Source organism: Tachysurus vachellii, chromosome 8 (assembly GCF_030014155.1).
Source record: "Tachysurus vachellii isolate PV-2020 chromosome 8, HZAU_Pvac_v1, whole genome shotgun sequence".
In the NCBI taxonomy this organism is placed as follows: domain Eukaryota; kingdom Metazoa; phylum Chordata; class Actinopteri; order Siluriformes; family Bagridae; genus Tachysurus; species Tachysurus vachellii.
In genome coordinates, this window is record NC_083467.1 from 13,566,016 (window position 1) to 13,593,178 (window position 27,163).

At 38.1% G+C, this 27,163-nt stretch overlaps 2 protein-coding genes across 2 annotated transcripts; both read right to left on the minus strand.

The window, feature by feature from the left end:
• Window positions 1-882: 882 nt before the first annotated feature.
• ndp (norrin cystine knot growth factor NDP) lies at window positions 883-11,085 on the minus strand. The gene is made up of 3 exons (XM_060877307.1): window positions 10,949-11,085; window positions 6,611-6,999; window positions 883-2,355 (listed from the first exon to the last, which is right to left on the minus strand). Exons 2-3 carry the CDS (start codon window positions 6,800-6,802, stop codon window positions 2,131-2,133), a joined length of 417 nt encoding a protein of 138 aa, XP_060733290.1. The 5' UTR covers window positions 6,803-6,999; window positions 10,949-11,085; the 3' UTR covers window positions 883-2,130.
• Window positions 11,086-15,654: 4,569 nt separating this feature from the next.
• efhc2 (EF-hand domain (C-terminal) containing 2) lies at window positions 15,655-27,139 on the minus strand. The gene is made up of 16 exons (XM_060876362.1): window positions 26,849-27,139; window positions 24,509-24,686; window positions 23,698-23,886; window positions 23,448-23,598; window positions 23,146-23,369; window positions 22,809-23,060; window positions 21,897-22,004; window positions 21,561-21,699; window positions 21,031-21,196; window positions 20,440-20,582; window positions 19,099-19,295; window positions 18,822-18,955; window positions 18,386-18,580; window positions 17,682-17,774; window positions 17,489-17,591; window positions 15,655-15,853 (listed from the first exon to the last, which is right to left on the minus strand). Exons 2-16 carry the CDS (start codon window positions 24,548-24,550, stop codon window positions 15,743-15,745), a joined length of 2,247 nt encoding a protein of 748 aa, XP_060732345.1. The 5' UTR covers window positions 24,551-24,686; window positions 26,849-27,139; the 3' UTR covers window positions 15,655-15,742.
• Between the last annotated feature and the right edge of the window lie 24 nt (window positions 27,140-27,163).

Here is a 27,163-nt window from a genome sequence, read left to right on the forward strand (position 1 = left end):
AACACTTGCCCTCTTGTGGTTGGATTTGCTTTTTGTGCTCTGCAGGTTGTGACCATACGGATTTCTATCTGCAAATCAAATCTGTCTTCTAAAGTCTGTATAAAATCTGCAAATCAATCTTCTCTTTCTTTATATCTCAAGTCTAAATACTATATTTTTTACCTTGTCATATTACCTGCTGATGACATGCCACATTTTATAAATAAATAACCAAGATTAGTGCAGTTTCCAGTAGAAGATCAACCAGGAAATTTGGACAGGTATAGATGTGAAATATTGGTACTGTGTGCAGCATAAAAAGTATACAGTAGGTCTATAGCTTCTATAATGAACACACTGCAGATAATCCAAATCCAGAGATGATCTCATTTAGGTGTGTAAGCTAGTAAAACTCCACGTTAGCACATCTCTATATCCTGGAGGACGTCCCATAGAGAGAAGGCCCTCACCCAGATACAGAGTTAAGAATAGCAGTATGCAGTTTGTCTTCCTGAGGGCTACCATTGGCTGGGTCATAGCCACATACCTTCACTGAGGTGTCTGTTTCAGCCTCACTATACTTACTCGGCATGGAACGTAACAACCAATACCTAAAGGCATATAATATGCTGCAAAGAGCCCAAAATAAAGTCAAATTCTATTCCAGAGGTTCAGGTGATGGAAAGTTCTTGTTGTGCATTTTTCAGTAGATCCAGTAGAGTGGGCTCTTGTAACAATCATTTGTATCAGCATCAGTCACAAGTAGTATGTTTTATGTCATTTAACATACGTTTTATAATACAAAATGATATTATATAAACTTTATAAGTATAATTATGTGTAATAAATAACAGGTTGATGATCGCATCCATAAGCACAATCATCCTAATTTTAACATGGCTTATTTTTTGAGCTCTGTAGAAAATAAAAAAGAAATGCAGCTCATAATAGCTGAATAGCTGTGTAATATTTTTGTCTTTTACATTATCTCAGACTATATAAGACATAGATATGGACTAGTTACCTTATTCTGTTTGTCACAGTAATAACTTATCTTTCACTTTTCACTTTGTTTTTAAAGAGAATTAATAGAATTATATACATTATATCATTAGGCTAGGATAACAGTTTATAAGGGAATGCCTCACTCATTACATATTTAACAGGAGAAGCTTTTCAGAGCAGCCATGAAATTAAACATAAGCATGAATTGAAAACTGTGCAATGAGTTATTGTGGTTTAAAAGAAAAACAGTCCAAAAAAGTCATGTTCTTAGTAAAAAGTTCTACCTACCCTTCTGGGCCTTCACCCAGATAATAATATAAGGTTACGATGTCCAACAACACAGTGTGTACAAACAAAAGGAAGTAATTTATTAGATTCACATGTGGAGTCAACACAGCTGTCAGTTTTTTTTTTGTTTTTGTTTTTTTTTATAATTACTTAACTCTGTGCAACTTTGCAAAGGGTACAATTACAGCAAAGCACGACAGAAACATTTTATAGAAGGCTGCTCTGTCTTATTGTAAACTAATGAAATTCTGATGGTAACTTAAACAAATGCAACATTCATTGATGATTTTTAACAAAGGATCCCAATGGGCATTTCTGTCATTATAAACTTTAATATTCCTTTGACAACTCATTCCTGTTCAATGTAATGATATGAACCGTACATGCTATATTTGACCAGACTTACAGTAAATGGCCATTTTCCACATATAGTCAGAGCACTGACATTTCAATGTCCAACAGCTGCAATAGAGACATTACCCTGGCATCTCTGCAACCTGTGAACAATTCCCGAGAGTTCTCTCGCTTTCTTTGGAATGTCTCCAGCTCGAACGGATACAGTTCCTTCTAAGTTCTCTCATAACGCCCCTAAACTGCAAAGTTGTTGCCAGCATCCATAATTTTTCACATGCTGTGATCAAAGCAGTGGAATGCATTAGAAATTAATCAACTGGCAGAGAGCAGGCCCAGGTGCAACCGACTCGTGAATGTTTCTTTTCTTAGTTTTTTATGCTGCTGGCTTAATCTCCATCCATACCAGCACTTCTAATGAATCGTGTAATAGTTTGTTTAATATGGACAGCAATAAAACACATATAAAATGGGGCATAGCCATTTCCTTCTTCTTGGCAAGCCCGTTCAGTTGCATTCTTCACAGCTGCATGCAAGGATGTATCGGTAGGTGGCAGTTATTCGAATCCCACCAGAGCACCGCAGACGCACTGCTTTCAGCTTGGAGGTGTGCGGGCGGCAACAGAAGCATGTACTTTTAAATGGTTGCTTAAGAACAGAGCTGAAGGAAATGAGAGGGTCTGAACGAGATGTGTGGCTGCAGTGACCTTCACAGCGAGCCAGGAGTACCATCTGTGGAATAGAAGAGGGGGAAAAAACGACAAGAATCATATATATAATATATATTATATATATATAATATATATATATATAATCATATATAGTTATTATGTACGTTTACTTCATACAGAATTCCAGTTCATGAAGCTTGAAAGATGTGATCATTTTGTAATTGTCCACTCCAAAAAATGTTAATAATTAAAATATAATATGCTAGATCATAAACTGTGGTGCAATGGGTATCCTTGCTGCCTCACAACACAAGAGTCCAATCCCAGGGCTCCCACTCTGTGTTCCAAATATAGTCTTTGAATCTACCATGACCCTGACCAGGATTAAGCAGTTCCTGAAGATGAATCAATCATAATATTAAATATACCGAACCTAAATGCAGTTAATTCATATCATGGAAAATTCCCATTTAGGAAATTTATTCATGAGGTTGTGAACATTCAGGTTGTAGTAATTCAGATGATGAATTCAGGGTCAAACTGTGAGGTCAGATATTAGCATAGTGCTGCTGGAATGTCAGTCTCAACTTCTAGAACATAATTTTTCACAGTGAATTGTTTATTGCCAAATTTAGCTGCAGTAAATAAAAGTTTTAAAAGTTTTAATGTCATTAAAATGATTATAGTTGTAACAATATAATTACTGACATTTAATATACTGTTCATATACATATATATGAGGAGCCAATGTTCAGTCTATTAGAACAACTGCATCAGGTGGGGTTATTGAGTCTACTCAAAGTCCACATGGCAGTTCTGGAATGAGACTGCGTGAACTGCTATCATTTGTGTGAACCTTCCCTTAGGACAGAGCTGAGATAAGCTGCTTCAGAGTGTACATAACAGTGAACAAAGAATGGTTCTGTACTCCACGTGTGACCTTGCACCTGTGCCGAGATGGGAGTGTGGCTGATCTCTCCCAGACCTGGGTGCAGAAGGTACACCAGCCTCTGGGCCTCAGACAGTCAATCACTCATTCACTTACACACTTACTCACTCACTCACTCACTCACTCATTCTCTCACCCACTCACTCACTCATTCACTTACACACTCACTCACTCACTCACTCACTCACTCACTCACTCACTCACTCACTCATTCACTCACCCACTCACTCACTCATTCAGTTACACACTTACTCACTCACTCACTCATTCACTCACCCACTCACTCACTGATTTACTTACACACTTACTCACTTACACACTCACTCACTCACTCATTCACTTACACACTCACTCACTCACTTGCATTCACTCACTCACTCACTCTCTCACTCATTCACTTAAACACTCACTCACTCATGCACTCACTCACCCACTCACTTACTCACTCACTCACTCATGCACTCACTCACTTACTCATTCACTCTTTCACTCACTCACTCATTCACTTACACACTTACTCACTCACTCATTCACTTACACACTCACTTGCATTCACTCACTCACTTATTCGCCCATTCACTTACACACTCACTCACTCCCTCACTCACTCACTCACTCACTCACTCACTCACTCACTCACTCACTCACTCATTCACTCACACATTCACTCACATGCTCACTTACTCACAGACAAGGATTCACCTCAGGTGCCATATGAGTAGCATTGTTTTGTGACATTGATTTGTACTATCTAATGTAAAAATAGTTTTATACACATCACAGCTCATTTTTTATGAGGGACAGGTGATGCACCTGGGTAAGGTTATTATGCTTTGAGCTATGGCTGATAACAATCACACCACCCACTGTAACATATGAAAGAAGCTATCTATCATAAGAATTTTCTCATAATTAAAATTTAACGAGTGATGTGATGTGCATTAGATCTGGCTAGTCAGCTTCATGCATGATGCACACAGCTAAATGGACAAACATGACTTAACTGATCGGCTTTCTAATTTTGAATAAAAGGTGACTAGCACCAGACCACGAGCCACACATTCCTGCTGCATTCAGTAAACAGACTTCTGTGTCATGGTGCCTATCAGCTGTCTAGTGTCAGCCAAGTGTCACCCATACTGTCAGGAACAATAGCCTGCTAGGAGCCAAAAGCTTACAGCAGAGGGTTGTGGGAAGTCAGACGTGAGCCCACATTGTTCAAGGATCTCAGGGTAAGAGCGCTAATATAGGATCTTGGATCATCTGTCCATCAAACTATATTTATTATGATGCAAAAGGCAAAATTGGGTCTCTAATCAGCACTCTAGATCTTTGATACTATGAGCCTCCTGCAGAGAGCAGCTATTATGAGTATGAAAACTATGGTGATGTTATTATGTATCACTCTTCAACAGTTAACAGCTACATGTAATGATGCAAAGTACTTAAGCCCCTTTGAGCATACATTCCCATGTATACACTCTGTTCTTTTAAGTGTTAGGACTAATACTTTTCATTACATTTGAGAAAATGTTCACTATTTCAACTAGAAAATCCAGATAATTTCAGTGCTGTATAACTTGGTTTTACTGGTCATAACAACATTGATTCTTTTTTAGATAAATCCTTGTCACATTATATTCTGTGAGAAAGGTTTGCTTTTCTCTAAAATATTTGGCAGATATCAACCAGTTAGCATACCATGTAGGCAGTTTAAACGAGATGTCGGCTGAAATAAATATTTGTAAGCTGTGTGCAAAGAACAAAATCTGGCCCTAGTTTTGCAGCAATGTTTCCCCCTAGTTTTATTTCTATGCCATCCTTTAGAAGTACGTGGAACAAAATGTGCTATTTTCCTCTCAATAAGTAGATATTATTATTGATAATGTCATTAAAAATGAGTTGTATCCTGTCAATATAGATGTGGATGGAGTTGATAATGGTGGGAGAAGCTTTAGACTGTAAAATGGAGATTGGGGAAAATTGCGCTTGGTGACAGCAGCTGTGCAGCAGATGTAGGTTCTTTCACACCAGCTTTCCTCTCTTTGGATTTAAAGTATGAGTCATTGTGCAGGTAGATGCCATGTGCTATGCATTGCTGCTTAAATTTCCATGAACCAAAGACACCCCTATAGCTCATGACGTGTGTAACAGGCTTCTTTAAAGACAAGCTTGATTTGTAATTTGTATTGATGTACAACAGTGTGCCTGTGATCCTGGATGTCAAATTATAAACACATTGTAAATGCCTGGTACTTGAGTTGAATTATTCTGTCTATGAACCCAGTGTTCGCCATCTTCTCACAGTAAGTCCTCTGAGACCAACAACCAGTCATATTAGGGATAAGTGAAAGCTGCTACAGCAGCAATCTGTCTTGATTAGTTACAGCACAGACCTCAAATAGTCCCTCAGGACTTGGTGCCCTGGCTGGATGTATGAGTATGTGAAGAAGTCATTCCTAATCTGGAATGGATGTCTATCTCAATACATTGCATGTCATTTTTGCTCATTGTGTTTTGTAAGGTAATAGGAACTGATATGAAAGCTCCATGAATGACACCCAAGGAATGGGATGAAATTCTTCAGGGATATTATAGCTTTCTGACAACTTCTCATCACTTTATAGGATGGAGGAAAAAATTTCTTTTCATGGATCACCTTTCTGTGCTGACAGATCCCAGTTGGGCTTGTAGAGGAGTGTACACTTGACATACTAAAGCTGAAATTTGTCCTTCCAAGGGCTGAATTAGGTAAATCAGAGTCTCCTTATTTGAATTGCACCAAATTTGTGGGTGTACGGCTGCAGCATGCTATAGGTTGAAGGGCAAACGTGGTGGATTCAGCCACAGTTCCGTGCCGAGCTCTGGAACTGGGCCACAACGCAGACATTTTATGCACCCGTGTGGACTTATTCCTGGCTAGACTATGGAACTCACAGGCTGTCGGTGCACACTGTTTCCTGCCAAGTTGTCAATATATCCAAGGTAGAGATCATGAGAAAAGAGCAAAGGATATATGGACCATGCTATCTGATTTAGGTTGAGATCCTAATGGTTGATAGAAAAGCCTTTTACTTACTGTATTTCCTTCAACATCTTGTTAGCAGGAACATATGAATCTAGAATGTATTACCTTACAGCATGGTCTGACCTGGGCAATTACTGGAACTCAATAAGCAACATGGGACTGTATGTTAATCTGCTGTTGATCTCCATTGGATGCTAATCACGAAAAAAAACATCACCATGAAAGTGCATAAGGCCACAAGCCTGAACAAAGTACTGAAATTGTTGGGTTTTTTTTCACTCTTTCCCTGATGAACAACTGTGTATATATATATATATTGCTATACAGCTGGTAACACACCTTGGAGTTGCACTTGTAGATGGGATGTGTGATGGTCTCTACAAAATGGTGTCTCATACACCTGTCAGGATCGGAGTCCCCAAGGTGTCCACTCTCAGCCTTACAGGTAACTCCACGCAGAATGCTCAGCAGAGGACATGTGACCAGAAGAAGCACAATCCCTGGCTGGCTGAATGTACTTGTTTTCCTCATACTGGCACTTTGGCACCAATACAAAGGTGAGGAAATTTCCCAGCAACAAAATAGACAGAGATGTTACTTCTACTCTTACATAGGCAAATTCACAGCTGTTTGCCTGGGTTCTGTTGGCACATTGGTAAATTGGAGTGTGTGGTGGATTTGTTCTTGATGCACTGCCATCTCCTTTAGCTTTGTCTGTGTGGTTCTTTCTGTTAGGAAGAAAAGAAAGTACATAGGCCATTATAGAAATTACATGGTGGAAGGTAAAGAAAAGCCTGTTTACAACTATCCAGTGATAATATAATATAATATAATATAATATAATATAATATAATATAATATAATATAATATAATATAATATAATATAGGTTATGTTTGTTATATATATGTAGTTTGAGGGCACTGGGCAGCTACAAGCCAGCAGACCATGAGAAGATTTCCTGTACTGCTTCAATTTGATCAAGGTGGCTGCTATTGTGTATCCAGCCAGGACTGAGTGGGCTGCTATACAAGGCATGCTGGCAGCTAACCCTGCTGTTATTCTTACAATCCCAATAGACAAAAAATCTGATTTTATTAAACCACAGAGAAACTTAATCCATTAAAAAACAGACTATGGTGAATAATTTCCTTGAGAATGAATTTTTCATTAGAAAAAAATTGGAAAAATATCTTTTCTCGAGATAAGTTAACACTATATTCATGTATTTATTTATTTTTTTTATTTCATTTGGGGCCTATGCACATTATTGACAGTGGTATTCTTCTAAATAAAATGCCTTGTGTAGTGATAAATTCATCTAGCAAAAACTGAAAATGAATGTTGTGCAGAGTGTGGTAGAAAATTCATTCTCTTCTGACTGAAGGACCCAGAACCTTAGACTTAAGCAACCCTTTTCATGAAGGGGAAATTCTCATTTATAAAAAACAATAGTCTGCATAATGTCGAAAACTGTTCAGTCTAATTTTCTTTCTTTGAGTCTGAATATTTTGTTGAGACCATCATTTGTTCTAAATCGCAAGCATTTCAAGTTCATTTTTTAAAAATGTACCCTTGTGTTTTTCTTTCTGTACAGAATCATTAAACTTTAACATTCCATGTGTGCGAAATTTTAGAAATTTTGCCTCTTTAAATAAATACTCTCTGAAATGTTTAATTGCACTGTGTTGCAAGGTTTACACAAGCAGACAGCATAAGTCTGTTCTTAACTAAGATACAGGTACAGATACAAGTTGCACTCTATATCACAAGTTTATTATAACCAGATATAATAGTTATAGTCATCCTACTGCCCATGGTTCTGTGTTGCAAGGTGACTAAAGGAAAGAGATGGTTCTCATGGTCATTCGTCATGAACAACGGCAGGAAAGCCTGGAGATTCAAAGTGTTCGGAATAAGATAGTTCTGAGGAAGCATTTCCCCATCCACCTACCTCTGTGCTGAACCTTCTTAGAGTAGGTAAGCAGATATATATTGAAGCACCTGTACCTGCTCACCTCCACTTGTGGACAGAACCCTTTGTGTCTACAATCAGCAGTGGGAATTTCTGATATCCTTCATCTGAGACAAAAATATGCACTGCCACAAGCCCAGTGTTGCCCTTGTCTCTCCAATCTCAACTATTTCCAAGTCTGTTGTTTGCTAATATTTTTGTGGGAGCCTAATTATGGATATCAGAGATGGAGTTTCATTTGTTGGACATGTGTTGTTTGATTTCAGTTTGGCAACATTGCAGTTTTACTCATACTGCACTGAAATGTTTCCTGTAATTAGGATTCACATTAGCAATGTAGCCTGAGCCAAGAACTCTGCGAATAAATAAACTAATTTCATCATGGAGAGTTCTGTAGGAGAGAGGTGCTGTTGGAACCAACGAAAAAGCACAACCCAAATATTATTTTCCCAATTGATCAGGGTAATAGACTTGTTGACAGTACATTTCACTACAACAACAGTAATTTTACATTTATCAGTTATACTTCCACTCAAAGCCCAAAAGAATCCCTGATTTTCAATGTTTTACATCACTGTTCTATGTTACTTTTACTTCAAAACATCTGCTAATTATTGCTTGAACCAAATCAGCATATTTTTATTCTACAAGTAGAAAAGTAATAAACATTCAAAAACTAAAATGAAGGCTCAGAGTGAGCTTTTGCTGCAAAAGTGTTGTGTAATGCTTTCAGGCTGAAATTAGTCAGAGACACTCCTCTATCTCTCCAGGAGTCCTGTCCAGGGCTGATGCCATGCAGCAGCCCTTTGGTCTGAACTGTCCCCTGAGTGCTGTCCTCTGAAAACAGGATATGGTGCTTTTTGATCAAGGTATCACAGGCTTAGTGAGGGGCCTCAGCGTCTACGCCATTAGAACTGTGAAATTCCTGACATTCAAAAAAAGCAGCCACAGGCCATGATTCAGCCTTCATCTTACCAGTTAAAACCACGGTTCATTTCTTTTGGGGGAATAAAAAAAACGTTTCCTAAGATTGGGTACATCACATACAACGACTCTGTGGTTTTTAACCAACACACACATTGAACTTGGGGGATTTCAGGTACTCTCTTGATATTGGTGTAATTTGTCTTGTCTCTGGCAATCATCGCTGCTCTTCGCCTCGCATAAGCTAAAGCACAGACTCTGTCATTTTGAAGAGGATTTTCAGACTGAAAAGTACCTTTGAGTATGAGAAAGGGTGGATAAGGCAGATTTTACATTATTTGCTATGGTTGGCACTGTATTGCCTCAGAGAAGCAATTTATTCTGTCCATAGCAGATTTAGCAGGTAACGTCTTCAGTTGCCTCCAGCCTCTAAGTGAATCCCATGATCCTGGAAAAAGTCCCTTTTATTATGGATCATAACTGTTTGCAATTGGTTTGTTGATCTGACTAGAGCAGCTATGCAAGCAATAGAGTTCAAACCTGGAATGGTTTTAATGCTTTCCATGCTATCAAAATTACATTTAGACAAACTATCTATTACAGTAAGCTGGTAAAGTACCATAAAGCCCCCTACATACTGATAAACTCGCCTCCTCTTTTACACTCAAGGCTTACGTCATCGTTTGGTGCTTGTTTGCCCTATTGTCTGACCCGCTTTTAATAAACCAAAGGGCAGATTCCTACAAGACCGCATAACCCCAGCACCCCTCCTCCTCCCAGTACCCATCTGCACCCACACAGCATGCCAGGCCAGAGCAGGGGCACTACAGTCTAATACCCTTGCCTCCTGTATACCGCAGCTAAGCCTCACACTAAATATATCCCCCATGATGAAGATAAGACAAACAGTGTAGATTTGAGCATAGCCATTGTCCAATGGCAGAGGATATTGTAAGCCCATACTAAGCTGACATTAGTGTTACAATTTAGGCTTCTTAGGACCGAGCATGTCAGATTGAGACAATGAAATACAAAAGATCCTGCTCATAAATGTCTCAAGGGACATGATCAGCAATAAGGTACTGTATTATGACATCCTGATAAGCATCCGAATTTTGATTTGGCATTCATATTTAAACCTCACACACAGAAGACTAGAGAACCAGAAAACATAATAAAAATGATAATAAGTAACCTGACACCATACGCTCACACACACATACACAGTGGTGGTGGGTTGATGGGGTTTGTCTCAAATAGTGCAAGGGAATCATGTGATACCTCACATCCACCTCCATAAAAATGAAGACTACGCAGTTTTTTCCTGAAAGTCTCAGCTATGAATTCTAAGTATTTGTCTGTGCAGAGGCAATAGCTCATCTCTGCAGTCAACCTACCACAGAACACATTGTGTCTCTCATCAGATGCACATACCAACAACCTGCCCCAGGCTCACTGCCGCCAACCAACTCATTTCACTCATGAGTCACACACTGCAAAATTACCTTGTCTCGTCTGCTCACATTGAGAGCTAATAAAGGTGTCGATGACTTGTGGAAACCCACAAAGAAAAACAAGGCTGTAGAGGTGGTTTTGTAGTAACGATACTTCAACAGGTAATTAAAAAAATATGTCATGTTACAAACAAAGTACCACGCTGAACATTTGTCAAAATCATCTTATCAGCTAGATGGCAACATAATCACTAAACGTTAAAGCAGCTCATGCAAAGTGGCTCTGTGGAGCCCTGGGTCACCTTAAGAGTCAGGGTGAGCTTACCTTCTCTCCAGTTGATCTCAGCTCTCGATATCCAACCCCAGCTGCACCTCCTTGGACTGAAGTGAAAATGCTTCAATAACAATTGCTTTTAAACCTCCTTCCCTCTCCTCTCCCAACTCACTCACTCCCTCTCTCCCTCTCACGCACAACGATCGTGTGTGAGCTCTTGACTCCCTCTTTCCCTCGCTCCCTCCCTCTCTCTGCTCCCCCTCCCCTCAACCTCCTCCTCTGACATTAACACCCCTCATTTTTATAGAACAATCAGGAGGAAAAGGGAAAGTACAGATGATGCACATCTCAGAGATAGTTGGTGGAACGTGACACAGCAGTCGTATATCACTTTGGTGACAACCACACAGCTGACACACCGGCATTCTCTCGCAAAGCAAATGGGGATTCCAGCCATGGAATGGTTACAGAATCAAAGGTGAGCAAAAGCCTGGCCCTCTTTTTACGAGCTTGGGGTTATAAAACTGTTAGCAAAATGAGTTTATTTAAAAACAACTGCTCTGAAAACATAATAATCACAGTAAATGTAGGATTCCATAAACAGTAGGGTCACCACTGGGTTTGGGAGGTGCTTCAGAATTTCACACAGCTTAGACTATGTTCAGGATAGTTACAACTTCAGCCTTGCATTTAAACAAAAAGCAAAAGTTTAACCAAATGACTTTCATACACAAGGGCCATGGCATTAAAATCTATAAACAATAAAGTGTAAGGAGAAACGACACAACTGGCATTTGAATATTTGTACATTATGAATAATCATGTGAATTTCTAACAAATATAGTTGGGAATCTTCAATCACATCCTTCTCAGTTAGAAAAATGTAGTCATGCATTCGCATGTCAAACAAATGGCTTATTTATATATATGAGAGAGAATAATGGAGAGAGATTGAGAGAGAGAGAGAGAGAGAGAGAGAGAGAGAGAGAGAGAGAGAGAAAATATATAGTATATATTTCAAGCACTCAGATTAAATGGGAAAGACACACCAGCTTGTAACAGTCTTTGAAATGTCTTTATTTAAATCACATGAAGAATAAAAGCAATACAGACATGTAATTAAATTCACAAAAAAAGAGTAATTGTGATATTACCTTTCGGTCACAGCAAGTTTTTTTTTTTTGAAATTGAAAACATGTTTTCAATTGTTTAAAATGCGAATAATTTTAGCAATTTCAAATGGCAGAAGTTGAGGGAAGAAAGAGACATATTAAATTACCACAAATATTGGCACCAGAGGGGAATGAGTAATCTTCAAATTGAGGTATGGACTCAATCCAACAGAAAGCTAAAAAGAGAGCTAAAAAGTATATATATATATATATATATATATATATATATATATATATATATATATATATATATATATATATAAAGATAATAACATTTTTTGCATTTCAGGCATTTTTTTTAGCAATTCTTTTTTTTATACTGGAAAAAAATGCTAGAAATTACAGGCTGGAAAAACATGTGTTCATAAATTTGTTTAAAATCTTAAAACCTCAGGGGAAATTAAGGGAAAGCTGGCATAATTAAGTAGGGCTTCAGAGGTCAAAAGTTTATGAAACTTGCAAAGCTTCTTTAGAAGTCACATTTACCTCGCACCTTCCATCTCCTCACCCTCTGACAGGACTATTTACAATCCGGCAGTACAAAGACACTACCAACACTCTCCATTTAGACCATACAATTACAGAACTGCTCCTATTTCTCAAAACATTCTGTCTGTACATGGTACTTTCACTCTGAGTCTGATCTGATTGGACCATTAAATGTGTGGTATGTTCATTAAACTAACTGTCAAAAGGACTGAAAATAAGTGATGCCTACTTTAATGAATTGTAGTTAAATGTTGGGGTTGACAAATCATTTCAACAGCTCACTCACTCAGTTAGCATAACTGTAAAATGACCTTACCAGAGATTTTCTCACAGTGACTGACTTTCTTAAGTGGAATCTCTCTCGTACTTGCCTCCTCCATGTATTTAAAAACTCTTTGACTGTTGAGCAAGACACTACTTCCAGAACATACGAACATCACATCATTTTTCCCATGAACCCTACACAAAGCAATTTACGAATGAAAGAGACAAAGAGAGAGGATAAAGGGTCACTCATTTGGGTGACAATGTCGAGTTCTAAGAGTGTTTAGTAATATTTCTTGTCCCTGACCCATCGCTTTTCCCTTTGATGAAAGAGCACCCATGTGCACCTTCCCTTCCATCAGCTCAAGACGGCTTTCATGTTCCCCTAAAGCCACAACTGAAGACCGCCTTTGAGGTGTTTCATAGTCTGTTACCCAATGAAAAATGACAGAGGGAAATTAACACTGATAGATTTGAGACACAGTTTTCTTTTTGAGAGGTCAATTTCAAGTCTTGTTTCAAGCTCCATGTAAAAAAGGAGAAGTCTCATAATTCTGGGTGATTTATATCCACAAGGTGAATGCAGAAAAACAGTCTCACTGCTTTCCAAAAATGACCTCCACTGGGAGAGCTGACCTGCATGAAAATAGTCTCGCTGCTCTAATTTACAGTCTGTATAGAATAACATTTTTTCATTTTACCATCTAAAATAATGTTCATACTGCACATAGCCAAAGACAACTCACTGATTACTGTACCAGGTATGAACAGGGAAAGGCAGGGAGAACAGCCATACCGTATGGCTAAATTGAAGCATACTAAGAATATATTAAACTTGTTTGTGTATAGCAAAGTGAACTCAATTTTACCAGCACATTAAAAAGAAAAAGGCTTTTAATTTGGAAAATCAAATTCTGTGCCAGGAAGCACAGCTTGTTCCCCAAATCTTCAGCAGCATCTCTCTGTGGTCAGCACCAACACATTATTCATTACAGATCTTTATATTCAAATGACATTTTCCAATGAACCACTAATTGGTGGAAGGATAAATGACTCAAACTATTCAGCCCTATTTATCTGAGGCAAACTGGCCTTCAGTGTACTGTTTTCAATAAACTCATTGTTTTTGCCATTTCAGAAAATGGATAAATGCTACTTTGGATTTTTACCGACTGTAAAACCCTAAGGTCAAAATGTTAAAAGCAGAAATGTTATGCTAAATGTTTGTGACCAGCGGCATATATTACTGCTTAATCTGATGAAAACAGATAGAGATATTTTCAATACAGGCAACAATACTATATAAGATGAGGAGAAACATCTTGAAGTAATGTTTGAATCTTTTTATTATTTAAAATAGGTGCGATTGGTGAATGTCTTATGATGAAAACCTTCTAAGAGCTCATCTGATGCCCATTTAAACTTTTTATTTAATTATTTTTCCAGCTTCATTGGCTGAGCATACATTTTAATAAGTATGTTAACCATGTTTATCAGTCACCCATATACATAAACCCTGTGAATTTTCATTGGAGTCCATACAAATTTATGATGTTTTCCTGTTTGGAAATTTTAGAGAGCTTCAAGAGCTAACCAGAGCCAAGAAACATTATAATCCATCATCAGTGAGTGTGACTTTTGTAGTCACAGAAGGAAATTCATCTACAAATGAATGAGAGGTATTATAATGTTCATTATTATGTTTATCTGATGCCCACAAACTATCCGGACTAAGCACAATGTCCCACAGTATCCTCATACTCCCATTTTAGAAAGCATATCACGTTAAATATGCAGTGGGCACTAGTAGGCCTTAGTATTGTAGACCACTAAGCAGATGACTTCAGAGTTCAGTGTCTTAGTAAGTGTTGCGGCTTGGGACGAAGATTCAGTCATGCTGGTGTGAGATAATTTACTCATCCTGATTCATCCGAGGATCAAGCCTTGATTACTGGGGCTCTGACTTCAGCTGTATTTTTATGTTCTGCATCAGCCACTGACAATCGAATGACGTGTCTGATAGGAGCCTGTTTTGGCCTGAGCAAGCAATGTAGATCTTTATGAGCATCTGCAAGCCCATTTATATAAAATGCTTTGGTTTAGCATTCTGTATATATCTGACCTCATTCCTATTCATATTTATATAAAAGATAGAGTTCAAATATAGCACAGTTCATAAAGTTGCCTCCAAGATGCTATTATTACTGATGTACACTCTAGTTACCTCCTAGACTCCTCTACAAATACTGTACCATTTCATTTAATCGTTCTCTATAACAGAAATGTAATTCTTGCTGCAAGTTTCATATTAATGTTGTAACAGTGTTCTTGTTTCTGTATAACAGATACTTCACATAAACAGCTTCTTAAATTATGTGTAATTGTTAATAATGAAATATATTGTAATATTAAAAGCAAAAGCAATATATTCATGTTTACCATCACAGGAAATTCTTCAGGATGGAGGTTTTTACGGCTTATAGAGGCCATAAGAAGTGATAGCAGCTTGTTTCAATAATTGCAACTATACATGTGTAAATATGTCATTAGCAGTGACAAATTGCTGTGGTATAAGAGGAATAAAACGCTTTGGTATGTACCACACACTCACCAACCCTCAGTGCTCTCCACCACCACCATAAAAACCTCGACTGTGGGAATGTCTTTGGAAAGAATGGAGTTCATTCCTCCGGGAACAGTTCAAGATACATGTAGAATCTATGCCTAGCTTCAATGAAACATTTCTTATAGCACTATTAATATGTTTTTGGCTTTACCTTGATTTATCGCACTTACAATCATTCTGCACAAAGTTGATGCGATAAGGGTATATTTATTTGAAACTTTCACAAACGTAGGTGTCACCACAATCTCATTGTTCATGTTGGTGTCTGTGGGAGAGAGAATATCTCCATGCCTCTCAGTTGATTATATTGGTCTGAACATCACAAAAGGCATCCTTCAGTAACAAAGAGTAGTTGATGGTTTTTACTGCGGTACCTACTGCTTCTCCATTCCAGTCTAGGTCAAACTGCAAATAATGGCAGGAAAAATGCAAATAGTGTAAATGGACAGTGTAGTGTTAGTAATATTCTTATATTTTCATTAATACATGTTTTAACAGGTTGTTATTGGCCATAATGGGTGTTGGTATGTGAGGCTTCTTGATAATCACTCCCTACAGGAATTATTATGTGATTGTTAAGCCAAAAATGCTTGATTTTCAAATTTTGGTGATCAGTAATGACACATATGTAGTTATTGTCTATGACAGCTTAACTCTTATTTAATGCACATGAATTTAAAATTTTGGCCAAACTCAAAAACTGTGGAAAGCTGTGGCAATTTTTGAAAATACCAAGCTCCACTGAATGTTTGTGGATTTTTCTTGATTTAGTTCAGTTCTTTGTTCACAAAATTGGAAAATCCTGAAGGAGCTGAATAATGCCTAAAGCATCAGCAGTAAAACTCTTCATCTATGATTCATAAACACTAAGAAGAAATTGCATATTGCAGAACTGGCAAGCTAAGCCTGGCCACCATATAGAATGGCAGTTAAACCGAAGTTTTATAAAATGCACTGAATGTTTCTATCCATTAATGCACTGCAGCAATGAAGTGAAGATGCTGAAGATGACATCACTCCTCTTCTGTGTATCCAAAAAGCTCCTTGATAAAGGTGGAGTATTCCACTAGTGTGTGGCCTTCAAGAGTAGGCTGTGGCAGCGTAAGAGAAAATGGCTGGAAAGTGACAGTGACAGTCAGAAGGCTGAATGCAAGTTATGCAAAGCAATAGCATGCAAACTAAATTAAAGCAAAGCAAAGAAAATCCTCTCACCTGCCCCTGTATACCATAATACGCTGCACTGCTATAGTCAGAATTCTAACGCAAGGGTTGTTAAAGGTTTTTCAGCCAGTGGCCTCTTTAACTGTTAATCAATCCATGGACCTTCTCACAGATGTATTTTATAAACCCTGTACAAATAGCTTCTTTTTCAGATTTGTACACTAATATTATGGCTATTGCTTAAATCTGTAGAGCATTTATTTGTGATTTTCTGCTAACAGAACACCAGGTTCTGGTGTGAGTTGACTTATGTATTAGATACATGTTTCTGAGTACATGTTGTGATTTTTATCACCATGACCAAAAAATAATTATATGGCCATGTTTCACATATAACTTTGAGAATTTTTGCTCTAAATTACCATGCCGTTTTTTTCTGATTAAAGATAAAAACACAAAATAATCAAAAGCCCCATCTACTGGTGAAAACACCTAAACTCCCCTTTTCTCCACTTATTTTGTGAACACTGAGGCAGATGGTTCTGCTTAGAATGTTATGCGGCATAGCGCGCTAAATTAAAAGGCTGCAATAAAAAGACTTGACTGAGTTTTTCCTCAAGGCTGATTTGAATGAGGTGAGGCTTGGAGGTGCCTCTGTGGTAGGTTGAGAGCCAGAGCCTGGAACTTTGCCACCTGGCCCTCATTTCCAAACACACTCTCTTTTTTCATCTCTGAGTGTGTGGGGCTGTGTCTGCTAATGATGGCAGACAAAGCTTCAAGGGAACAAGGTGTGTTGACTCAAAACTTTTTCCATGTCTAACAAGTCAATGAAACTTCACCTTCTAAAGGTTCTTCAGTTATATTAACTGCTTAACTCACTTTCATGACAGCATCTGGTGGAAGTGGTATGGAGGCATTCTCTCTCCAGTTGATCCCTGACAGGAAACTATGATAGTCTATCTTCCCCGACTCATTCTCAAATCTGAATATCAACATGAGGACAAAAATTAAATTTTTCAGTATAAAGCTATGATTTAAACATTTAAATAAAAAGTAAAACATAACTACTTACTTGAGCAGAAGGGCTCTCATAAGGTCATCATCCAATGGCAAGCGGAAGGATTTGCAGATGGTCCAAGCCTCTTTGGTGGAAAGATGCCCACTTCTACAACATAACAATTACAGCAACTGGGCAAAAAAGCTTGACAAAGATACCTAAGTGAGGTGTGAGACTACTCTTGCTTTAACTGTAAAGAGTGAATGAGAAATATCCAGAAACAGACAATCATAGCTTCGTAAATCGTTAGAAAAATGTCACATAACTACAATTTCCAAAAAGACACATGCACATTAATCCATCTGTGTTAGAAGTCATCTCTTTGCTACACGGCACAAGTCTAGGGAGATCATCTGGTTCCAATGCTTCACTTGTAGCGCTGGAACTAATCACAACTCCTGAATGTGGAGCCGCAGGGTCTGCAGACTGACGCTGCTCTACCTCAGGCTTTGTGTTTGTGTTTAGCCTCAGTGCCTGGTTGACCATGATTTTTTTCAAAAAATGCACAGACATGCTTGATTCTGTATCAAAATATGCATCCATGGAACACCCTGTGACATTTATATGTTCTTGTGATTATATTGATCATTTTCTCATGATGTGGGGGTGGAAAATAATAGTTTGAGTAAAGCATGCTTTAGAACTGAGCCAAGGGCCATGCTCCATCTCCTGGGTGTTGATGTAAAATGCAGAGATGTGTAACCTAGCTCCTGTTATACCTGTCTCTGTCCTCGTATGTGAAAGCTTGCAGCATGTCGGAGAAACTCTCAAACTGTTTCTTCCTCAGGTGATCCTGAGTGATGGCCAGCAAGAGGCCTACATCCAGCTCGGGCTGCTCTCTCACCGAGTAGGTACGGCCTAACATCATGATCTCATGCTCTGACAGCTGACCGTCCATATCTGCCAACAGAGACCTGTAGGGACACACGGGCATTCAGCTGCTCAATCACATGGAGTGGTATCTGACAAGAAATCCATAGAGAATATGCTGTGTTTTCACTTTTGTGGATTAGTGAAAACATAGACACATGCAGTCTGTGGAGCAAGATGGATTGGACCAGAGGGTGTGAGAACTCTTTCTGATGTTTTAGAAATGTGCGTGCCCTGCATACTTGTTTAGCTGATTCAAGTACAAATTCTGTATTGGCTCCATACCTGAAAGACTCATAAGGAATGAAGCCAGTGTTGCCAGAGTCACTTAATGCCAGGAACTGTTTGATTTCCTTTTGCTTTTCTTCAGGAATGGACTTTAACTTGCTCAAAATTGTGCCAATGTTGGCCATGGGGAACTATGGAAGAATAATAACAAAACACATTTGTGAATAACAGCAATTAAAGTATATTTCTCATTTGCAACATACTATAAAGTAAAACATGTAAATTATGTAAACTAAGATTGAATAAGAATAAGCATTATGTGTGTGTGCATTACCTCTTCTGCATGCTGTTCCATATAGTTGAAAGCATACTCATCAGCATTCACTAATTGGAAAAGCTGGTTGTTTATACTGAGTCTGGCTCCCACATACAAGTCCTGAGCTTTGTAGTACTCAGACATCTCACTCTTAAAGAGCTCCTGTCCTGGCTTCTTCACACGGCTTCTCTGGAGGAATTTACCCCCAATAATTCCTTTTGTAAATATGCACACATTTGAATCAGTTTATTCTGTAACTGCATTAGGAAATCCATTCATTCATTCATTCGTTTTCTACCGCTTATCCGAACTACCTCGGGTCACGGGGAGCCTGTGCCTATCTCAGGCGTCATCAGGCATCAAGGCAGGATACACCCTGGATGGAGTGCCAACCCATCGCAGGGCACACACACACTCTCATTCACTCACGCAATCACACACTACGGACAATTGTTCCAGAGATGCCAATCAACCTACCATGCATGTCTTTGGACCGGGGGAGGAAACCGGAGTACCCGGAGGAAACCCCCGAGGCACGAGGAGAACATGCAAACTCCACACACAAGGCGGAGGCGGGAATCGAACCCCCAACCCTGGAGGTGTGAGGCAAACGTGCTAACCACTAAGCCACCATGCCCCCCCTAGGAAATCCACAACTTGCAAAATGATTCCAAAATGGAGCAGAATTCATTACATTTAGGATTCTTCTTCCAAATGGACAACATTTCCATGAAACACGTGTTTAGATTTCATCTAAGGTATGTGCAAGCAGTACAATACGTTTATCAAAAAAACAAATATATAATTAATTGTAGTTACATTTTAGAGCATCTTGCAGAAATTAAAAATATTGCTGAATTACTTGGACAAATTATTGGATGTATAGCAAAATGTACAGTCAAAAATATCAGTACTGTTGGTAAATAAATGGTGCGATAAATGGTTAAGCTTAAATGGTTTAAATGGTTTTATATATATATATATATATATATATATATATATATATATATATATATATATATATATATATATATATATATATATATATACTGTTAGACTGTTAGAGTCTGAAATATCTGTTGTTGGCCAAATTGATGTGAAACTTGTTAAGAAAACATTGGTTATGACATGTACTTTTGCATTCTACATTATCATCATGCAGAAATGTATGTTTGCCTGTAATGAGTTTATATGTCATTAATACATATATTGTAGTACAATGTAAGTATTATAAGTATTATCAATTACATGGATAAAACAATGTTTTTTAAGTTCTTCTCTTGTCTTGAAATGTTGAGACATTTTAAAAAGAGAATGTAGGCAATCAGTGACAATAAGATGTGGAAGATGGGAACATGCCTGAGTTCCTCTGAGTGGGTTCAAACACTACTATAGTGTCATCGCTTAGGTAGAAGCAGATGATGAATGTGCGGTCTTTGTCAGTAGGGTTGTCTGTCAGCATCTTGCCCACAAATCTTAGTATGTGGCTCACCAGTCCCTGTCTGTCAAAGGTAAGGTAAAAGTGAATATAACTTTTTCAATTACATTACCATCAACACACAAAATATATAACTAATCTTGCATTTGGGATAATATTATAAACAATAATGCAAATTAGGATAATGGTAGTAATTTTGGCCATAAACTGGAACAAAACAAACTGGCTGTATAAAACTTTATGCACACTCAGTATATAAGGAATTCCAGCACCAGTGTCTAAATGCCTAATAGTAGTAGAACAGACAAGAGACCAGCCTTGTCTGCCATCCATTACTACACACATTCAGACTGAGTGACACAAGTACAAGAGACATGTAACTTAACCCCAAGACAGAGCAATAAAATGCTGTTGTTGGTGTTTTGGTAAGTTTTAATATTCATTTCGTTAAAAGAAGGAATGACGTGTTCAGCATGTCTTGAAGGAACTTAGTCCAGAAAGCATGTGGTTACCTGTCTTTTTCCATTAGCTTTCTGAAGTCTTTCTGAGGGGGTTTGGGCAGCAGCCTTTGGCAGGAGCGAAGGGAGTCCTCCTCCGATCCAAAGCCAGTGTAAGGAGGGAATTGGACAACTGCTTTAGCTGGTGGCAGGTCCTTATACTCTATCGGAGTGAAGTCCTCTACACACACACACACACACACACACACACACACACACACACACGTGTTTTGTACTACACGTTTTTCTCACAGTTGCCTCTCTGCACTGCTCGTCAGCAGTCTTGACATGAGAAGGTTAGAAATCTGTTTTCATTTTCACCAGTACGTCATTAGGTTAAGTTAAATAATTTCTTGTCATCACACCTGAACAACACTGACATCTGTACTCAATACTGACATCATGTGGTCACAATGACATTAAACAATCCTGACCCAGTGCAGTCAGTTCACACAGGCTGAGAATGGTGCAGTCCTACTTTTACTTTTTTGACTTAAACTCATACTGATTACATGTTGAATGTTTTTCACAGTTCTGTGACTTACCAATGCCATATTTGGAACGATAGTACTCTTTGGTGAAGTTGTCACAGTCACAAATCATCACTTTGCGGCCCCAGACGTTAATGACCCCTCCTATGGTCAGGTCACAATCTTTGTAGAACTCCTCATGTACAGCACCAGTCTGAGACCATACACAAACACAAGAACAGTTTCATATCCTGACTTTTCCAAATTTCCAGCCAACTCACCTAACGAATAAACATCCTTGAGAAATGGAACTAAGACCACATTTTTCGTTTAACGATTTAAAGATTTAATCTAAGTATATTTAAAATGGTTTACACACTACTCCCATTTTTTCACTCCTTTATAACTCACTTTGCGGCTGTCCAAAATGTAGCGACCCCCATGTCCCACTGGCCCTAATGTATTCAGGACAGTACGGTCTGTTATTTCTCCAGGCAGGCGTTTGGGAGTAGAAGCATGCTGTGCAGGAAAGGCAAGAGAAAATAACTGCAATCTGTCTTGATAAATTGGATGAAGAATTCTGATAATTAAAATGTATCTTAAAATATTTTATTATTTTCTAACCATGACATTTAAAAAAATGTTATCATTGACGTTTAGAGCCATATAATACTAGATTTTCAGACTTCCAGACAGCATGACAAATAAGTTAAGGACAAAGGCTAACATACTAATGTAATAAAGGTTTATTCAACATTGTTTCAAAAGAGATTTCCAGAATAGAGAGAGAAAAAATGCTTCGGTGAGTCTTATGTTGTGTCAGACTTGTCGGTCAAGATGAGTGCAAGGCATAGGTGATGGAGAAGCTCATCCAAGCAGAAGACAAAACAAAGACAGGGGAAGTGGTTAAAGTGCTGTGTTGTCTCTTTTGCTCCAGTAACGATGGATGTTACTGCCCAGTGGCTTGTATTTTTGTGGTCTAATAAAGGAAATCACAGGGTTGTATGTCAATAGTGAATTCTTCTCTCTCAGTAATGATTTAGATGGCTTTGGCCGAACGCAAAAACTGTGGAAAGTAGCTCCATCACTATTGGACAAGAGCAGCAGACTACTGGCAACAATCTGTGCTGGATTTTAACAGAACAAATGGGATGCTATAACATTGTCTTTGCTGTTACCATTTTTGTAAAAATGTTTACCTCGGTAGAAGAGTTAGTATTTCAAAAACAACACTAAGAAAAAACCTTAGTATTCATACATGAATACATGAAGTTTTTTTTTTTTTTACAAGTAAACCATTATGTCTGAGATCTTGCTACACACCTTGGGAAGCTTGCTCCTGTGTAAAAAATTAGGAGTAGTATCGCGGCCAGAGTTTGCATATCTGACTTCTAGTATTTCTATGGTGTCATCTGCCAAGAAGTAGTGCAGGATCAGTTCTCTTCGGTCTCCACAGACACTTTGGGTATCATCCCAGTAGCAATAAAAACGCAGAACATTGCGGTCATGGTCAAGGAACTGCTTTAAGGTATCCTGCCTCTCATATGGGCGCAGTGGCTTCATGCTGTCCTCCAGCTGTGAAAGTAAACACACAGGAGAACACACTGCTAATATTCCATTACAAGAAACAAACAGCTTAGAGACACAGCCACATGCTTACCTCCTGACGGAGTTTTGTATAGGGGTCTGATGGTATTGCACAAGGGGCATTGAGATGCACACCCATTTTCCTCAGGAAGTTGTTTGTGAAAGGGTCACAATCTGTTATCATAAAGGTCCTGGAGTAGAAAAGCATCTCCTGGTTGATATTAAAGTGGTGCAAATTGTAAAATTTGTCATCCTCAGGAGCTGGGAGAGGAATGCGATGGCGGTGAATAAATGTTCCTGTGTGGAGAGACAGAACTGTTTAACCACATGTGGATTATTCAGGTTTGTCAATGATTTGTCATTTGAAGGAGTTACCTTGTGGAATGCCACTATTTTTTTGCTCCGGCTCCACAACCTGTATGGTGTCGTCTTCCAAGTAGAAATAAATCTTACATTTTCGAATCCTGTAAGTTTCCTCTCTGCTCTGAGTAACAGCTTCTTGGAAATATGCATTGAAACAAAGAACCTAAAGCAACAGAAGGAGGAATTAAAGATAGCAACACACTTTACTACCCTTTTCTGAGATATTGAAGAATTGGTATATTTGTAACTTTTCTTTTCAAACCTGCTTGTCAAATGCTACCCAGGAAGGTGCCTCACTGCCCACTCCTTTCGGAAAAACTGAGTATTTAGGTTGTGCACTTTGGCCCAAGAGCAGTTCTCCTCCAATCCCAGGTTTCTCTGCTCCCACCATCATTTGAACACCATTAAAGTAATCAAAATGCTGAGACTTGTGAAACTTTTCTTTTCCCAGCTAAAGAAGAGACCATGTTATTGAATGAAGAATTTTAAGCAGGGTTTCAATACACTACCATTTGCAATACAAAGATATCAAATTACCATTTGCAATACAAAGCATACAAAGATACATCCTGTATAACTGTGTGCTTCCAACATTGTGCCAATGGGTTGAGGAAGAACCACATATGGTGTTCACAATCCTTTAGCCATATAATGTGTAATATTATGATCAACAATACTGTGCAAAAAAATTCTATTATATACCTTCATTTTTCATACAAATTTATCCTTATTTAAGGATTTCTACATTATTATGCCAGTTAAAAAAGCAACATATTAGATTTCCAAACATGACAACATGGCTACTGATTTTTTTTTTAAAACAAAGGGTTGTCACACCAAACATCGACATGGTTCAATTTAGTGTTGTGTAGTTTAACACTTTATATAAATTATAATTAATTATGAGATCATTTAAAGACATATAACAGTCATCTTGTCAAATCCAACCAGTTCTAGTTATTTCAAGCAATACAGATCAGCTGGCTAACATTAGAGAAGACTTAAACCTATCTTGATTATTGTAATTAGCTTATTTTTATTCAGCTGGAAACAGATGTCATGTCTGAACTTACGTTTCTGTTGAATGAAAATCCAGGTAACTTCGGTAAAGACATAATTCGGTGATATTAAAAGTCGGCAGAAAACTAATAACTGCTTGCTTAGAGACAGCTCACGTCGCCATAGCGACGCTTAGTTTGCAGTTGCCAGGAGATGCAGCCCACGTGACTTACGGTGCTTCATCAGCTCCGCCTGAATTGTCGAGAACATACAAACATGGCGTCCACTGAACACTTAATTAAGTCGGTATATGTATTTTTATGCAGTTTGCACATCATATACCTGCAACACCTTATTGATATTAAGGCATAATCCATCCTTCCTCTCATTGCAGTACAAAAAAGGTGCATTTTATTTTTTGTTGTTTGTTTTTGTTTGTCATTTATTTTGTCTGGTTTTTCCTCAAAGCATAAAAAATAAATCAAGCTAAATCATTTATTTCTCCCTTTAATGTGTTAAATAAAAATAAACTTATTTTGTTTTGTCAGAAAAGGGGAGAAAAAAATAAAACCATCAGTAACCTGGCTGTAAAACTGTGTGAACTTTTTGAACCCATGTTTATGTTAATTATGTTGCTGTTAATTATAAGCCACATGTCATTGATGAAGTGGTTGTGATTAAAGACAGATAAAGATCAGCTGTTTTTATAAGATTTTCTTGACATTTTTTTGGGGTTGATCTGAACACATGGCCCATAAAAAGCTTACACGTACTTGATCTCATTGTCAAATGGTATTGATCAGGAGAGGAATACAAAAGAATTTCAAAATGATTAGATGTACCATGGAGCACTGTGATGGCCAGCAAGTGGAGAAAATGGGCACAACAGTGATATTACCACTTCTTGCATGTAACAACCATCTCTGATAAAACTTGGTTTGACATAAAGCCATTTGCATAATGAAAAATTGTCCTAAATTGCCAAAACTATGTGGCAAAATTTGTTAAGGTCAGATGAGACCAAGGTAGAACCTTTCAGAAATAATTCTAAAAAAACTATATATAAAAACAATGCATAACTAGATTTGTAAAGTTCGTCGCGACAAACTTTGATGTTGGCTTTGACGATGCAAGTATTTGCAACGGATGGTGCTTTTTGGAGGCAAGTGGACATCAGGGATAGTGTTGCTTTTGGAGGCAAGTGGACAGAAAGCTAGGTTGCCAAAACATTTGGAGGTAAGTGGAGACGAGCATGTGACATCATCCAAATACTCCTGAGGAAGTTCCCCACATTGGGCTGATTGTTTTGATATGTCACATATCCATGTTGTGCTAATTTTTGATTTTCACGTGACTTCATCAGAATACATGTGAGGAAGTTCCCCTTATTGTTCTGAGTGTTTTGATATGTCACATGTCCATGTTGTAAAAAAGTTTTTTGATTATGCATATATTGGGGGCGGGGCTGTGGCACAACCGAAAGGCCAGTCGGTACACCAATTTAAACCTTTGTTCAGAGTATCACCCTAAAGGAGCTGGCCGAGTTTAGTGTAGATAGTTCAAAAGCTTGCCGAGTTATAAACCTTCAAATTTATAATGGGAGTCTATTGGAAAAAAGGCCAATTTGAGACCCGGTACCGGAAGTACCGGTACTCGGATCGCTTAGAAAAGTAATAGCAACAAACTTCAGACCAGGGTCTACAACATATCTGAATCTGGTGCATGTGGCTCGAAAGCTCTAGGCCGCATTAAATTTTATCAATTTTTGTCTAAGCTTAAATAGGAAAACAGAATGTTGGCTTCTACAAAGCCAACATAATTATCACCCAAACACCATGCCCATAATGAAGCATGGTGGTGGCAGCCTCATGTTTTTGGGGCTGTTTCAATTCAGCCGGCACTGGGGCCCTGGAACAGATAGCTCCAATTACCAATCTAAGTTGGCACAAATCCTGAAGTTTCCTGTTAGCTGATGATGAAGAAATTCAGGCACAACAATGATCCAAATCACAATTCTAAGTCAACAAATGAATGGCTTCAAAGGAAGAAGATGAAGCTTGAATGAGCCAGTCAGAGCTCAGGTCTAAATCCCATCAAAAACCTGTGGAAGCAGGTAGCATTCTCTTCATATTCTGGCCATGGAACATGTCCATGTTTTCAACAACTGACATTTAACCATTTTTATGAAGCTGTACAAACTAGAAGTAGAATAATACATTATGTAAAAACAAATTATACAAATGAAAATATGTAGTAAATAATAAATAAGCAAAAACATATCAATTCATGCAAAAACAACAACAAAAAAAACACTTCACATGAGGACTTTACATACCAAATTGGGTAATGAAGATCCTTTTCACATAACGATGCTGTATGACTACATGCATATTTTATTAAAAACAAATACTTACTTAAACCATTCCAAAAATATTATGTCGAATTTTCAGCATGCACTGGAAATGCAGTGGTTAGCACGAGGGAGGCCTAAAATAATGGTACTTGTGAGGAAGAGGGCTTTATGAGATTTAAATGACATGCAAATTCATTCAAGTACATATGCACACCTCCTAAAAACACCAATCGGTGAAAAGATTTTTTCTTAAATGGTGTCGTATGGAAACAACGCTCAGTTGATGAAGTTATACTATTCACATATAAAGCACAAATCATTTTTCAGCATTAGTGTAACTTTTATGTTATCACACATACAATTCAAAATTGAAACA